The following is a 17,912-nucleotide window of genomic DNA, read 5'->3' as shown; positions in this document are numbered from 1 at the left end:
ATGAAGTGAATTGGATGAAAAATGTGGAAGTATATGTGAAATTTTGAATCTCCCATTAAGAATAATAGGGGGAAAAAAATCGGGTACGAAATCGGGAATTGTGGGTAAGGCGTGAATCGTAGGAATAAGAAAAATGGCAGCGCCCTTGGCACGAATACTGCGAATAGTTTGAAATTGGAACGGAGTGAATCGGATGAAAAATGTGGAAGTAGTAGCGCACCGAGGAATAAAATGGAATAATAAGAATAACGGAAATTGTGTTGAATAACATATGTGTGAATGAATGAATCAATGAATGCGCCTTACAACAAAGAAGCACTTCAAAAGCAGTACAGCCATGGAGGACAGGCCAAAGATGTTTCCAACCGAAAGCCGGATAAAACTGGCACATCCAGCCGTCGGAGAGTCCAAGTTGGGCGGTAAACATCCGGGTGACTTGTACTCTGCTAGGCTAAGCTACATGTCATGTGCTAAGCACGCTTTAGCGCACATTAAGAGCGCACACCCCCCACACAGAATGACATAAAACCGGTGTCGGTGTAAGATGTGATCGGGTTGCCAGATTGTATCGGGGTCGCCCGCAGATGACGTCACGCTACAGGATTGTCCAAATTGTCTGTTTACAATTGTTATATTAAATAACTAAATTAAATAAAATTAAATAAATAAATTAAATATAAAAAAACCCTAAATTAATTGGGAGCTCCAAATTGTCCCTAGGGTTGCGTGTGAGTGTGGATGGTTGTTTGTCTCTGTGTGCCCTGCGATTGGCTGGCCACCGGTCCAGGGTGTCCCCCGCCTACTGCCCAGAGCCAGCTGAGATAGGCGCCAGCACCCCCCGCGACCCTTGTGAGGAATAAGCGGTCAAGAAAATGGATGGATGGATATAAAAAAATGATACTTTTAGAGTGAAAAAAAATAGATTGAAGAGCCTTCGCTCTTGCCAGTGATGTCAGTACAGCAGCGCTAATGAAGTTAGCTTTGGTTTGGTTTCTTTTTTAGCTGTTCATAAATCAATCACAAGAACAAAAAACAGTCTTAATGATAATAGGAACACATTAACAATCTAAACTGACCATATTTGTCACATCTGAGATAATTATTTTGTGTATTTATCATTTAGTCAATCTATTTTATCATTTATTCAATATATTTTGCATTTATATTCTTAGGTTTATTTCCATTTTTACAATTTCTGTCCAAACATTTTGTTATATAAATGACATCTTTAATATTTCTTTCCAATGTTTGACGTCAGCTGGATAATTTCCAGCCCGTCCTGTAGCGGGACGTGTTTGTTAGGTGACGCCGATACGATCTGGCAGCCCGATCACATCTTAAACCGACACCGGTCGTGTTGAGGACTTTACTCCGAACAGTATTTGGGATCCAAGACGTCTTTTTCTCGCTCATTACGCCAGCAAATTCCCATTGAAATGAACGAAGACGGCTTCCGGTTACACATGACCAGGAACAAGGCATCCCACACCGTACGATCGGATTCGGACACTTAATCGGTTTAAACTAAAATTCAGGGAATAAGATGCCAAATATATTTGCACTTTTATTCTTTGTACACAATGCCTAATCCAATAGACCCTTCCAGTGTGACATCACGTTAGTGCGCCCCTAGCGGTGGTGGTCAGCGCGTCAATGCGAGTGAATTAGAAAACAATCACTGTGAGCTAGAAAATAGGTCAGACAGTTGATAAATCAAATGGTGAACTTGTGCGCGGCCGACGGATGCTCTAATAGCTCAAACAGAGATGAGATCATTCTTTCGGCTGCCGGCAGCGATTCTAAACCAGATGGAAGACAGTGATGATTAAAAGACACGGTGGCTAGCGTGAAACTACGATGCAACTTTGTATTTTTATTTTTTGTAGCTAGCGGCTTCAAACGACTGGTTTCAATGATTCGCAATGTAGTGTCCTACTTGGGACGTTTTTAATGACACCTGACATATTTCCCACCTTTTAACGAAAACGCTCGCCGAAAATCAAGCTCTCTACATTCAATTGTTATGGGATGTTTCCCTTCCGGGAGGCGCCGCGGACTGTATACAGCAAGACGAGTTTATCCGGACACAAACTATTTCATGAATAAAGTTTTACACCATTAACCCGTGTCAACCAAAAGATAAATAGAACATACCTTTGCTGCTGCGAGACAAATATTGTCGTGTTGAACGCAGCCGACATCTTTCACCCATCCAGACACAAAATAGTTCTAAGAATCCAGGCTCTTGATGGCGTCAAAGTCCTCCCATGTGTAGGCGCTCTTCTTCACAATGAGATCATTTAAAGTATTGCGCTAAGTTACTTGGGGGAACGTTGTGGCTTGCTTTGACCAGGCCGATGGTGAAAGTAGATATGGATCTTTCCAAGGGCTGGGTATTGCCGCCCACCTCACGATCCGATACGTATCACGATACAGGGGTCACGATACGATACGTATCGCGATACATATGTATCCCAATACTTGATCTTCAAGGCGATACGTATCCCGATATTTCACATTCATTTACTTGTATTTTATAATAACAGTCATATGTATACCTAAAGGATATGTTTATTATGATGGATGACTACAAATGTTTTTGTTAGTAGCTCTTCTGGTTTACCACCAAGCGGCATGCCTGGTCTAAATCTGTACGCACTGCAGAGCGAGGAGCAGTTTTCACAGACACACCAGGAAAATTTATTAATAGGCAGGAGCCGATATGAGTAAAAATATTAAAGTATTAAAATTACAGCTCTAAAATGTGTTTATTTGAAATATTTGGTAAAATAAAAACATTTTTTTCATGTAACACATTCTATTTTATTTTTAAACAAAATTTAAGAAAATTGGTACATTAAGACACATGTGCCATGTTGCGTTTATAAGTAAATAAATGTTGATGTTCTTCCTCTGCTTTCATTTTTCTTAGCAAGACACGGTGTCCAATCACTGGTGAGCTATTTTTGCATTAATTGAAGGCAATTAACTTCAAGGATGCTGCTGGTTTTTATTTTTTTAGGCACAATGCAAGCTGCAAAGGCAAACGTTAACTGCCTATTGAAAGTTAACAAGCAATATCGATTCTGACGCCTGCGTATCGATACATGTATTGTAATGAGGCCCGCAACGATATATTGCCGTATCGATTTTTTGAGCACACCCCTAATCTTTCCCTCCAACCAACTCCAGCTTTTGCTAATATCGGCTAAGAACGGCTGGTTCTAGTGTGTCGCGATAACTATGGACATTTTTTGGTACATTTGTCATGTTTAGACGAATCGTTCACCGAAAACGCTGCTCACTTCGTGTCTTTCTACGCATTGTTTGTCCATCAAGAGGGTAAGCGGTCGCTAAGCATTCTGGGTAAAGTCAGCTGGAAGGGTCTATACTGGAAACAGTTGAAAATGATTAATACGTGTTATATTGCTTTAATATTAAGTCTCAATGTGACTCAGAACACTTTGCCTTTGTTTCTGTGGTCCACAGACCATGACACGGTCTTACGATAGTTACAAATTTAGAGCCAAAAGTGGATAAAAACTGTTCTATTAATAGGCAAGACACATTGTTGTCTCTTTCTGTGCTGTTATGTCAGTTCAGTTCAGATTTGTGTGAATGATAAAGGGGATGCATGTCTTTAAAAAAGTTGAGAAAAAAGGAGTTCTTAATGCATGTCAGTAAGTTTTCAGCAAGGATGCAGTTCCTAATCACATGTTTCTGCTTTGAATCCAGGTATACGTGTCTTATGACTATGGATCCACCTTCACATTTGTCACTGCCAAATTCCAGTTGTCTGACGCTAAGGCGAAGAATGGCAGCACACAGATTATCTCCCAGTTTTACCACAGTCCTGCAGATAACAAGAGGGTAGGTAGATTCTTATTTGTTGTATGGTCACTTGTTCCAGTTCAACCAATCAGGTCAATATTTCACTGACTCACTCTTCCCATCTTATTGACACACATTGAAGTGAATATTTTTACCATTCTAAACTCCTGTTGCAAATGGAACTGCTCTCACTCTGACTCCTTGGCTAACAGTCTCAATGAGTTTCACAACTTTGAGTGCTTGATTGTACAATAAAATCCAAACAGATGTCAGATTAACATGTCAAGATAACATTCAAAAAATCTGATACAGTACTCTGATGCCAGCTGTCTAAAATTGGGCTAATTATATATGCTTATGCGATCAAAACTCATTCACTGCCAGTCATTATAGAAAATTTTTACATTTACAATACTCACGTGATATTCCATTCAATAATTATATATAAACCGAATCTACCAAATAACAGAATAGACTCCCTACTTTTTGTCCCGTCCCGTTCTTTTATAATTGACAGCAGAAAAATGTAGGTTTGCCAAAATACAGCCATTTCTCCCATGGACTCTGAAACTGTGTTTATTTCCTATAAAATGGGGCTATGATGTCATCTACCGGTGGTTGGGCATCAGTAAAGTTGTTTCCAAGTTTGATATTTACAGTGGAGCATGCTCAGATTCGCCCCCATTTAGCACCGCTCTAAAAAATACAATTGACAAGTATACTTGTCAAAGGCAGTGAATGAGTTAATATCGCTGCAGTTTTTTTTCCTTTTTCCTTTTTTAAAAAAAATAATAGTATTGGAAATAACACGATGACACCCCGGGATACCGTATAACCGTAACACCGCCCAACCGAAGAATGGCTCCTAAGAAAAGGGAAGCTGCAAAAGGGAGTGTCATGAAGCGCTTATAATAGATGAACTTGACAGATCTGTGCTATACTGCTTCTCACGTTGTGTGATCAGGCTCTATGAATCAGGCAAGGCAAGATAGTACTGTATATTTTTGAATGTTGTTTTGGTCTTCATTAAACTGACAAATGAGGGAGCTCTCTGTTGATAGCATGAGTGAGGCAATAAAAAAATTATGAAGAGGATCAAAAGAAATTTGGCGCAAATGAATTTTTAAATGTCAATGTCCCACTTTATAAACGTTTCTTTGGATAGAAAAAGATAATTTTCCCTGGATCGGTATGTCAAAGTCAACGAATTAATTATAAAAGAAACAGACATAAAATATATATTTTTAAAAACATGAATCACAATTTCCCTGTTATTTTGGAAGATTACTTTTTTTCAATGGAGGAGCTGTAGTCTTCCTTTCCTTTTGCCTCTCCTTAGTTAAAATTAATGAGCTAAAAAAATATATATATATTTTTGTCTTTTGTTTCTTTATAATAGTGCGTTTTCATGTTTTTCTAGTTGATGTACATTTTTATTAGGGGTGTCAAAATTAGTGCGTTCATTTTGAGTTAAAGTTCCTGTATCGCTACTAACTTTTTTTAACGCGCGACTAATGACTCTGCCTTTACTTTGAAAGCGTGTACTGGGGGAATTCCAGTCACAAGCAGATATGTCCACATAAAAATGTAGCAGTAATATAATTAATAATAATCCAAATATTTGTGGTGACTGGGATCAAGTTGTATTTTACAATTTTAAAAATGTGCAAAATTTCATAAGTTACTTTACGTTAAAGATTAGATACCCGTAGGTCTCAATATGGAAAGAAAAAAATCCGTGCGTGCTGTCAAGTTGCCGCGGGAGTGACGTCATGCAGCCGACAAATTTGCCCGGCCCTGTCTGGCGACAGTGAGTGACATGCCCCTCGCCATCCCCGGCTCTGCGATTGGCTGGGTAAAACAACTGTCTGTCCACAGAAACGTCCTGCTGTTGACAAAACAAACACAAAATGGCAAAATACAGGCTTGGTTTAGGAAAAAAATCACCACCACACATTAACAGAAGCCCAGAGGTGTAGATTGAGAATGAGTATACATCCTGTATTTATAAAGTGCCTGAGTGAAAACGGAAGACCCTGCCTTTAACTATTGAAGTAATGCGATTAAATATGAAATTTTGATCGCCTGACACCCCTAATTTTTATATTTTTATCTATGGGTGTTACATCTTTTCCCTTTACCATGTGCTTGCTTGCATTTCAGTACCTCTTTGTAGACTCCACTAATAATTACCTGTGGAACACCTTTGATTTCTGCAAGAGTGTGCAAGGTTTCTCCCTCCCATTCAAACCAACGGACATGTTGATCCACAGCACAGCACCCAACCTGGTGCTTGGGTATGATAGCTCTCATCCAAACAAGCAGGTAAAGAATTTTTGGCTTCTTTGTTCAGAAAGTTCATTTATTTATTTTTTTAAAAGGTCAAATGAAATTGCTAATTTCTGTTATGCTGTTTTGTATTTGTTTATGAAGGACCCCTAACATCTGCATATCTGGTGTGGAAAATCACAGAATGTGGGTGTACGATTTAAAAAAAAAAAAAAAAAATGAATTTAAGTTTTTTTTTCAGATTGTCTTTAGTTCTCTACCTGCTCACTCGCCTCATTGAATATTGAGTCATCAGACTCTCAGTCACTTATGATGACCCTCCATTTCCTTCATAGACAAATCTGCCAGAGGTGGCGTGTACAGTTCGGAAAGGCATTAAACAGATTTAATGAGAAGCTGTTGATCTGGATCACTAAATTATTACAACAGCGTAATTATTTACAAAATAAAACTTCATACATTTTAATATTAAATAACCCTTAGTTTCATATTGTCACTGCTATATGAAAAACATTTATCAATCCCCCTCCCATTTTTTGTTTTTGGGATGAAACTAAATGCAGACATACCAAAAATGAAAATTCAATTACAAAAAAAAAAAAAAACATAGGTGTGACAATTTGAAACTAATGGTTATTTAATATTAAAATGTATGAAGTTGTATTTTCCTGTGTGAAAAACACTTACGTCCATTTTTTTCTCCATTTTTAAATTTTCGGGATGAAAATACATGCACCAAAAAAACCATAAAAATGAAAAAAAAAAAAAAAAAAGGACACAAGTGTTTTCACATGGCAATGACGATATACGTTTTATATTAGCGGGTGTTATAAAACAATAGCCCATAGGATTTTTCCCCTGCCAAAATAATGCTGATAATGCAAAATTTAAATTAACTATAATTAATGTTTACAATTGTATTAATGAACTTATTTTTTTAAATTTTGTCAGGTGTTGAACTATTTTAATAAGATGCCTTTAATTTTTATGAGCCACGAACCATTGGTTCTATACTGTAAAGTATATATATTTGTTTGTAAATGACAGTTTCCATCGATTGTGTAAACATGAGTTTGTGTTACCTAACATGAATAATGCAAACCCTAAAGAGAAAGTATTACTTGCTTTGCTACTTTGAAACGCTTACTTTTTCCTTTCTTCTTGAGTTCATGCACTATTGACTAGCAGCCAAATTGTTCTCTACTGCTTATGTGCAAAGACAAAATGAAAGAATGAACATGACCTACATTTCTTAAATGCACCATCCCCCCCTCTTCTTCTTCTCCTCCCCCCTCCCCGTCCACACTCTTGTAGCTGTGGAAGTCAGACGACTTTGGGGAGACTTGGGTGTTGATCCAGGAACATGTAAAGACCTACTTTTGGTAAGTTAACAATGTAGGAGCTCATGGCAAGGATACCGTACACTGCCGTACACTGAGATGAGTCAAAACAATAAATCTCCTGAATTGTTTCACTTTCAATTGACATGAAAATATTCTATGCATCAAACTGAGGGTTTTACAAAATGCTAGAAATTGTTTGCATTGTCAGAAGTTGGGGTGGAAACCTCTGGGTACCTCATGATACAATACGATATGTGATACAAGGCTCACAAGCGATTCTCGATATATATTTGTCCGGTAATAAATTCACCACAACTACTCAAGACATAAACTGATGTTTTTTTTCAATGAGAAAATAGTTTCTTTTTGTACCATCGCTGAAACACAATATTAAAACTGGTGTCATTTTCACAGTGAATACTTTAGTGATTTTTTTTTTTTTAAACAAATACAAATGTCTGACAACTCTGTGAACGGATTTGTGTCTTTCTTAAACACTATTGTCATGCAACATGTCAGTGAGTCACATCGTCAATAGTTTCATTTTATGAACTGTGACAATTTTTTTGTGTAACATTGCAAAAATAAATCAATAATTAAAATTACTGAAATATTAAATCCAATTAAATCAATATTAATATTCCTCAGAAATTGTGTCAAAACATATATGTTTAAAAACTTTAAAATTGAAGATATAATACATATTTTTCATAGAAATGTATGCAAAATGGAGTAATTTGCTGGACAGATAAATGTCTTAGACAAGTAAAAGCAAGATCATGAGTCTTCTTCGCCTGAAGACCTGTACATTTCCCCGCCACTCTTATGAGGCGCTCCCCCTAGTGGCCTGCCAAGTAATTGCTCAATAAGTAATGAACAATGGAGCCATTATAGTGGCTGTATATAACTACAAATATCGATACTTGACGTAGACGTATTGATAATCTATCGAGAGACAAAGTGTCACGATTTATCGCGATATCGATATGTCGTCACACTCCTAGTCACAACTTATCAGAGATGTGAGCAAAATAGTCAATACAGTATTCATCTGCTGCACTGCTTACTTCACTCATTACTCAAACTTGAGCGCATAAATGAGGTAACAAGTCTTAAACATTATCTGAAATTCCTGTATAATAAAATCTTCAGTTGAATTCAATTGTGTGGTTATCATATTATTGTAACTTTGTGTGGGCAAGTCACTGGGTTCATTATTTGAATTTGAGGACATGATCAGATCAGTTTGTCCCTGCTGTGTGGGTGTTTTATCTGTTGCTCATAGGTGGCATTATCAGCTAACAAGATACTTCGACATGTCACTGATATGCTCCTACTTTTTGTACGTTACATGTAAACCGATTAGACTGCTGGGTTCTTAGCGTGTTTGGAGTTAGTACATACAGAGAAGACTGATACCAACGTTGCACGACCAAGAATAATGTGCTGGAGTCATGTTTTAAAGGGCACTAAAGGAGATTCAGTTGTGCTCCATTTGGTGTTTGTGCTGCTAAATTAACTTATCACTCACTCGTCTGTACAGCAAACCCATTTTTTTTCTGTTTACATTCTTGTGACTAATAACAGACAAAATGTCACATGGTTTATTGTGACACATTTTGGTCGACTTGGAATTATTATTTAGTAAACATGACCTAAACCAGGGGTGCTGCTGACATTATTTGCAAACCCATCAATTCAGACCAGAGAAGTGAACTACAGGTGTGAAAGAGTTGTTGTATTCATTCAAAGCGAGAGCCATGCAGAGTGTGCAAATAGTCGGACATGCACTCTGATTCAGATGTCGTCCTTAAGTTGAGCAAGGGTCTTTGACTAAAAGCCACAGTTGCAGGGACTTGCAGAGACAGTGCTCCCTCTGTTAAGCTATTGAGCCTCAGAAGGAAAACAGTGTTTGGAAGGCTGACGATAAGACACAGTCAAGCACGGCCATTTAGTCCTTTTAGTCCAGCTCACTGTGCCCGTGTTCCTGAACAGCTTTGTAACTCCAAACAATTTAACTGGTTTGTTTTTCGAATTTTATAGCCCTCCTGGATTTTTAAGATGACAACACAAGATGACAACCGTGTTGTCCTCATAAGGGTCACGGGTATACTTAAGCCTATCTCAGCTAATGACTCCAACATTTTACTGTCAGGTTGATAATTCTGTAATCAAAAGGCTTTTAAATCCAAGCTAGATGAAGCAACCCAAGCAAATGTTGTACTACTTCAAAAGCTGGTGAGAATCTCATCTCCTCGCTGGCCTTTCACACAGGGTCCTGGATGTGTCCTATTACAAAGCCTTCAAAGTTGAAATCCAATACAACCTTCATTTTGGGAAAATAAATAAATATATATATCTGACTTTTTGAGTACCAATATTAGGCTGCTCACAATTTTAACTCAATTGCTCCTAAAAACGTATAAACGTATAAATATGTTTCATTTTAAATTTTAACAATTATTATCTATTAATTATTATTACCAAATATGTTTTTATATACAGTACGTTAAAATAAATAAATAAATAAATACATACATACATACATACATACATACATATACATACATACATACATACATACATACATACATAAATATGCAAGAGTATACAGAAGGCTTTGATGCAGCCTCTGAACTGTAGAGGTGAAGCAATGGTAGTTATTACAAAAACGACCAGCAGGTGGCAGCAGAGTATAAGAGATCAACCAGGGCCATGTTGCAAACAAGCTTTTTTTCCCCCACAGATTTGTGACAAATGATGAAACATAGCTAGCTATATTCTAATGCTAATTGCTGCAAAATGGAAACAGATAGAAATATCCATGTTTTTACTGATGAAAGAAGAGACTCCAATCATTCTTTTGGTAGGTTCCATGTTTTTATATTGTGTGGGCCTTGCAAAATCAGTCAAAATCCAGTAAAAGAGCCCGGAGCGAAGGGGATTGCTTCAGTGAAAACGGCTGGGAGTGAATAAAATGAAAATTTGTGGTGCGATTTGATGAATATGACGTGTTTGCCCCTTTCAATATGCAATAACTCTCTCTTTTCCTCCAGGGGCGTTGAGCCCTATGACCCCCCCACAACAGTGCTGGTCCAGAGGCATGAGCCCCAGGGTGTCTCCATCATACTCAGCAGTACTGACTTCTTCCAGAGTGAACAGAACCGCAAAGTGATCCTGGAGCAGGTTGACAGCTTCCAGCTCAGGGAAAAGTACATGTTTGCCACCACGACAAGGGTAAGACAGCTTCACGTAACATTGCAGGGGTCACATGCATTACAAAATGCGTTAGTCAGTGTCATCTGTCTTGACATAAATGTCACATATTCAATGAACTGAATCATTGTTGTTCATAGACATGGAGATGTGCTACAAAAGATCATCTAGACATACATTTCCCCAAAGATAATAACACAATCTAAATTAGTTAACAACATGGAATGTGAAGCCCATCATACATCTATTTGTTGTTCAGCTTATCTCGTGTAGAGCCAAAGATAGTTGGAGCCTATCCCGGGGAACTTTGAATTCACACCTGTGTTAAAAATAAAAACCTGCTAATCGTTAATAGTTATGATTTTTATTTATTTTTTTAATAGGGCACAAACCCTAGACCTTTTTATCTTCCTAGAGAATTCACTTCCATTATACTCACTGCAGTGTATAGCCCCCTGGATGTCAATGCTAAGTTAGCTATGAAAGAACTTTATGCAGCCATTAGCAAACACCAGGCCAAACATCCCGAGGGTACTTTCATTGTTGCTGGTGACTTTAACAACTGCAATTTGAAGACAGTCCTCCCCAGATTCCATCAACATGTCTCCTGCCATACTAGAGGGGACAAGATCTTGGATCATGTTTACTCCAATTTGGCTGGAGCATATAAAGCAACACCCCTCCAGCACATCGGGCAATCAGATCATCTCTCCCTGTTCCTCACACCTCGGTATTCACCACTCATCCAACGTGTGAAACCAATTGTAAGGATAATAAAGGTATGGCCAGTTGGGACAGATGCTGTGCTCCAAGACCGGTTCAAAAACACAGACTGGAATGTGTTCACCAACATAGATTTGAATCAGTACGCCTCATCTGTACTGAACCACATCTCCACCACTATAGACAGTGTCACCACGCAGAAACGGATTACCATGTACCCCAATCAGAAGCCTTGGATGAATAGGAATGTCCGACTCTTGCTGAAGGCTCGCAACAGCACCTTCAGGTCAGGGGATGCACAGGCCTATAGCACAGCCAGGATTGATCTGAAGAGGGGCATCAAGAAGGCCAAACGCCACTATAAAGAGAAGGTAGAAGAGCACTTCTCCAACTCCAATCCCCGTCGCATGTGGCAAGGATTACAGACGATCACAGATTACAAGACCACCAGACCTTCCCCCACTTCCTCTGATATCTCCTTTCTCAATGAGCTCAACAACTTTTATGCTCGTTTTGAGAGGAAGAACTCAACAACTGCAACCAAGGCAGATGTGACTCCGGACCACCAACCATTGGCGCTCTCCTCCAACGATGTAGGAGAGATGCTGAGCAAGATTACAGTATACAAGGCTGCGGGTCCTGACGGCATTCCTGGACGAGTTCTTAGAGCGTGTTCTGGTGAGCTGGCAGGTGTACTTACAGACATATTCAACCTGTCCTTGGCTCATGCTGTGGTACCGACCTGCTTTAAATCCACCTCCATCGTACCAATACCCAAAAACTCCATCCCATCAAGCCTCAGTGACTACCGTCCGATAGCCCTCACCCCTATCATTGCAAAGTGCTTTGAGCGGCTGGTCTTGGTACACCTCAGATCTTGTCTTCCCCCCATCTTGGATCCCCACCAATTTGCCTATCGGCAGAGCAGGAGCACAGAGGATGCCGTCTCCATAGCGCTGCACTCTGTTCTCTCACATTTGGATAATAAAAACACCTACGCTAGAATGCTGTTCATAGACTTTAGTTCTGTATTCAACACAGTCAGCCCCTCAAAACTCATTGCAAAACTTATGGATCTAGGCATCAGTCCCCTCATGTGCAACTGGTTACTGGATTTCCTGACTAGCCGGCCTCAACATGCCTGAATAGATAATTATTGTTCATCTGCCATCACTATAAATACCGATGTGCCACAAGGCTGTGTGATGAGTCCCTTCCTTTACTCTCTCTACACCCATGACTGCAGACCTTTCAGTGGTTCTAACACCATTATTAAGTTTGCAGATGACACCACGGTGATTGGCCTCATCAAAGACAACGATGAGGCAGCCTACAGGGAGGAAGTGGATCATCTGGCTGAGTGGTGCGACTCCAATGACTTGCTGCTCAACACTGAGAAGACCAAGGAGCTCATTGTGGACTTCAGGAGGAATGCTGCCCCGCATACACCCATCCACATTAAAGGGATGGTGGTGGAGCGTGTGAACAACTTCAAGTTCCTGGGAGTCCACATCTCTGAGGATCTCACATGGACAACTGGCTGCTCCAAGCTGGTTAAGAAGGATCACCAGCGGCTCTTCTTCCTCAGGGCTCTGAGAAAGAACCATATGTCCTCACATATTCTGGTGAACTTCTACCGCTGCACTATTGAGAGTATTTTGACCAATTAAATCACAGTTTGGTATGGAAACTGCTCAGCTATGGACCGGAAGGCTTTGCAGAGGGTGGTGAAAGCCGCCCAGCGCATCACCGGTACACCACTCACTTCTGTTGAGGACATCTATATGAGGTGGTGCCTGAAGAGGGCGAAGAAAATCACTAAAGACTCCAGTCATCCAGCACATGGACACTTTACCCTCATGCCCTCTGGAAGGCGTTACAGGAGCCTCTGGACTAAGACCACTAGATATCAGAATAGCTACTTCCCCACTGCTGTTAGACTCCTGAACACTGTCTCCTGATCATAATTGCACGACTATAAATAAATATCTGTAAATACTGTAGAGAGAGTCATATACAATTATTTAGCTGTTTATCAATACTACATACATATTTATAGCTTGCCATAATGTGTATATACTGTTTCGATCTTATTTTTAAAATATATAATTTATTCTTGCTAAAGCACTTCTGGATGGATGCAAACTGCATTTCGTTGTTCTGAACTTGTGACAGTGCAATGGCAATAAAGTTGAATTCTATCTATTCTATTCTAAACCGCTGAGAGTTTGTAATGCTGTCACACTGGCATTTTGAAAATGATCAATACTACTGTATGTTTCAGATTAGAGAACAAAACAGCAATTTGAATATAACAGGAAATGAACTTGGGTTCAGGGTCAGGTGGGAAAAAAAATAGGTCTCACTTCCTTGTTTGTACAGACGGTGACTTTGTTGTTTCTGTATGACCAGGAAACAAATTCTTCATTTAAACTTGCATGACTTCCAGTAGATCATGCAACATGACAAATGAAAACATTGACAGTTTCCTGCTGTTCTTGTTATACAGTATGTCAGCTTGCATTCTCAAAGCATGTTATCAACCCAGCTTTTTTTTCACTTTACATAGTGGACTGAATGAGTTGAAGTAACAGCACAAACCAACATTGGTCAGTTAGTAATATAAAGCACATTGCCAGTCTTCAGTGTTTGTGTATTTGAAGGCAGAGTGAGGTAGCAGAAAGAAAAAAAAAACAGATAGTGGGACAGATGGTGAATATGATTTGGATCTCATCTCCTCCCTTCTTTCCCGGGACAGATTTGCTGTCAGTCTGGTGTGAGCTCAAACACCCTGTTGCTGTAATGTTGTAGAAGTTGATTTGAAAGAGAGGTCCACTGTGAAGGATTTGTCTAATGGGATCGTAAAAATTATATGGTGAGCAAGGCACCTTATAGGATAATGTCTTTAGAAAACATTTGATAGGCAGAGGAGCAGGTAAACGGCAGATCAGAATGGATCATGTTACATGTAATCAATCCGGCTATAGAGCGTCATCGTCAAGAAACGTATACTATGGATGTTAAAGACCTATACACCTTTTTTGAAATGGTAAATTTATGTGATTAAAATAATTATATTAATAATAAGACGAAGACATAAAAAAAAATAAAAAATCTCCACCATAACCTTGTACCACTGAATTGGGGGAAAATATGTTTTAGAGAGGGGAAGCAAAAATAAACATCTAAGGTAGGATGGTTGTGTAAGTGTAAACACATTCTTACACTTTAACTAGGGATGTGGTTGTGTTCATAATTAACCAGTGACATTCAAACTCATGTAAAACCACATTATTTCATGTTTATTGTTACTTCCCCTCTCAAAATGAAATGATAAAAAAAAAATATACAGGTTATCGGACAAATTCATGGTGGATTTAAAAAAAAAATAGTCTTGGTCTTTTTTTTTTTTTTTTTTTTTTTTTTTTTTTTTTTTTTTTAAATATCACGAAAACCTGGCATTTGTACATGCGTGTGTGGACTTTTTATATCCACTGTAAGGTTGAATCAAGGCAGCCGGACTTGTTCATGACTTAAAGCGTAAAAATATAGAGCTGACGAAGTCTTTTGGATTAAGGGTGAAACATCTTCAACAAACCAACAAACACAAGAATGTCCAATTGCCTTAAAGTTCAACCTTTGCGGATATAATATCCACAGTGCAGCATATTCAAATATCTTGTAATGCATGATTTTCTACATCTGGACAATTTCAGTAGAACAAAGACACTGTGTGGAATGTGCAGTTCACTTGCGTTTACTAAAAGTGCAATTTGTAGTCTCTCTGAGCTAAAATATCACTGAGCCACTTGTGTTGTATGAAAATACATAGCAAACATTCTCACATATTTCAGTGTAAGTTTAGAGAACAAGGGAGACACTTGTATCCATTTGGGTTCAAATTAATTCTGTACACTTTGTAGGCATAGGAACTGTCCGTCACCCATGTCATCATTTATCTCGTTTGTGTATCTGCTGTGCCCTCACGCCACAATACTGTGTTCATTTGAATGGGTGAATCAATAGATTAAGTCCAAATTGTTGACGTACTCAGCAAGAAACTCATGGTTTTAATTTGAACACGGCTGGATGAGGCTATTGGTGGGGGATGTGTTTAACCGCCGTTGTCCACCCAACTTGGGGATTGAACATGTGCCTCGACCTCCTCTCTGGTTTTTGAGCGCAGAGTTATTCCAGTGAGCTAAAATTCCAGGTCTTTGACATAGCTCAGCACCTTATTTGAAGGGTCAGGAAGGGAGGTCTTCCTAAATAACAAACAAACAAACATCTGTTCTAGTATATGATGATAATAACTGGTGGCACAGTGGTGAGGACTGGTTAGTTAGCATGTCCGCCTCACAGTTCAGAGTAGGTTTAAGTGTGAATGCTTGTTTGTCTATGTGTGCACTGTGATTGGCTGCTAACCAGTTCAGGGTGTACCCTGCCTGCTGCCTGAAAACTGCTGGGATAAGCTCCAGCACACTCACGACCTTTGTGAGGACAAGAGGTTTGGATAATGGATGGATGGATGGATGGATGGATAATAATACAAACACACAAAACCCACCCTTTTTTTTTTAACCCCGAAACCTCTCGTGGTCAAGCCGTTTCACGGTTTACCAGTCGACCACGATCGACTGGTTGGGCAGACCTGGTGCAAATGCTAGTGGAAATTGCTGTTGTCATTTGTGATACTTAACATATTAGCTGTATGGAAAATGTTTAGAGAAAAAATTAGTACTGGTGTAACCCTGATTTTTTGTTTTTTTTAGAAACTGATTGGCAGCACTGAACCTTCATCTGTTCAGCTTTGGGTCTCCTATAACCGCCAGCCAATGAAAGCTGCCCAATTTAGAACCCGCCATCCAATCACAGTGGGTCTCCTTTTGCATGTAGAGTAAATGATGCAGTTCAAATGATATCCTTTGCACCGCCACTGTTGTGCTTCCCAGCACTAACCTTTTTTCATGTGTCCAAACAAGTTTTTATCATTTCCCCCCTCAATTAACAGGAGTACTACATCGCTGACGCTTCTGAGGACCAAGTGTTTGTGTGTGTCAACCACTTGAACAATTTGACACACTTGTACATCTCAGACACACAAGGTGTCTCCTTCTCACTGTCATTGGAGAATGTTCTATATTACAGTCCAGAGGGCTCCAGAAGCAACACACTCATCAGGTATTCATGAAGACAAACTAAATTTATGCTCACTCTCAGTTTTGTGACTATGGGTGCGTGTAATCCGGCGGAAAATGCCATAGAGACTGACACACATTTCTGAAAGCTTCCATAACTTTAAATGGATGGATTTTCAAGAGGGGACAGTTATGACTGTATTTTTCCAACTATGTCACACCTGTTTTTGATTGTTTGGCTGGTCCTGTGATGTAAACCTGGGTGGATTAGGTCCATATGGTTATAGCACCCAGCGACAAAGGTAAAAGTACACTTAAAAGGGAAAAGGCACAGCTCAGTCGCCATCACTCTCCAAACCCTCCAATGGCTGCCCAAAGCCACCACCCTGGAGGTGGGGCCATGACCATTGGGCTGGGTGACAGCCGAAGCTTCGGCCTTCAACTCTCATTCAAGTGAATGGGCACCAGCCAGCAGCTCGTGCACTTTTTTTTTTTTTTTTTTTACATCAAGCTTCAATATTTATAATAAAAATATTTTTTTTAGAGACGAGGAGACTTATGTTTCAGTCGCCAAAGCGTGAGTGTGAGACAGGACAAAAATGTGTGAGTGTTGACAGCTCTGGTTTTGAGGGGAGTGAGGGAGGGGCAACTCATGCCTGATGCCAAAGTGAGTAATGTAAAAGTACGCCGTTTGTCATGTCAAAAACGGTCCATAATTGAGTACTATATAGTTTATAGTCTTTGCAATTGTTTTTAGCATATCCCATCAATATATATAAACAAATGTTTCAATTCACTTTACAGGGTCTAGCCTTTAGAATCACAGAGGAAAATATGGCCAATAGATAGTATTATTCCTTACTTAGTAATGTGTATTCTAATACATTTGAAGCAGTACATTGTATTGATTTGACATTTTTTTTAATCCATTTGTTTCAGATATTTTGCTAATGAGCCTTTTGCTGACCTACACCGTGTGGAGGGACTCAGAGGTGTGTTCATTGCCACACTCGTCAACGGGACTGTCATTGAGCGCAATATGCGGTCAGTCATAACGTTCGACAAAGGAGGGACGTGGGAGCTGCTTCAACCACCCACTGCTGACAGTCTGGGAGGGACTGTGGATTGCCAGGTACAAGAGTTCACATCTTTAAATTGCACTAATATTCAATGATGCACTTTTTAATTAACCGCATTAAAGGTTACGCATAGAGACATACATTTTGTGACAAAACATTTTAGTGTTGGGCTAGACTACTCACTTCAGACAATTCCATGCAGTCCTGCTGTGTAAGAACAATTTTGGAAACAGCCTTTTGTTGTTCCAGAAATAAAATAAGCTCCATAAATGCATGACAACACGAGTCAGGTG

The 17,912-nt window shown here is 39.3% G+C and overlaps 1 protein-coding gene across 1 annotated transcript in view; it reads left to right on the top strand.

Moving 5' to 3' along the window:
- The window catches only part of sorl1 (sortilin-related receptor, L(DLR class) A repeats containing), a 172,698-nt gene that overhangs the window by 24,285 nt on the left and 130,501 nt on the right, over positions 1-17,912 (top strand). The window contains exons 3-9 of the mRNA XM_077540257.1: positions 3,736-3,870; positions 5,995-6,156; positions 7,435-7,502; positions 10,520-10,700; positions 16,175-16,276; positions 16,414-16,583; positions 17,480-17,672. Of these exons, the coding sequence (XP_077396383.1) occupies positions 3,736-3,870; positions 5,995-6,156; positions 7,435-7,502; positions 10,520-10,700; positions 16,175-16,276; positions 16,414-16,583; positions 17,480-17,672 (1,011 nt within the window). The remainder of the gene's footprint in view (positions 1-3,735; positions 3,871-5,994; positions 6,157-7,434; positions 7,503-10,519; positions 10,701-16,174; positions 16,277-16,413; positions 16,584-17,479; positions 17,673-17,912) is intronic.

The sequence above is a fragment of the Festucalex cinctus genome, chromosome 13 (assembly GCF_051991245.1).
Source record: "Festucalex cinctus isolate MCC-2025b chromosome 13, RoL_Fcin_1.0, whole genome shotgun sequence".
Classification (NCBI taxonomy): Eukaryota; Metazoa; Chordata; class Actinopteri; order Syngnathiformes; family Syngnathidae; genus Festucalex; species Festucalex cinctus.
This window is presented reverse-complemented; position numbering and strand designations above follow the sequence as displayed.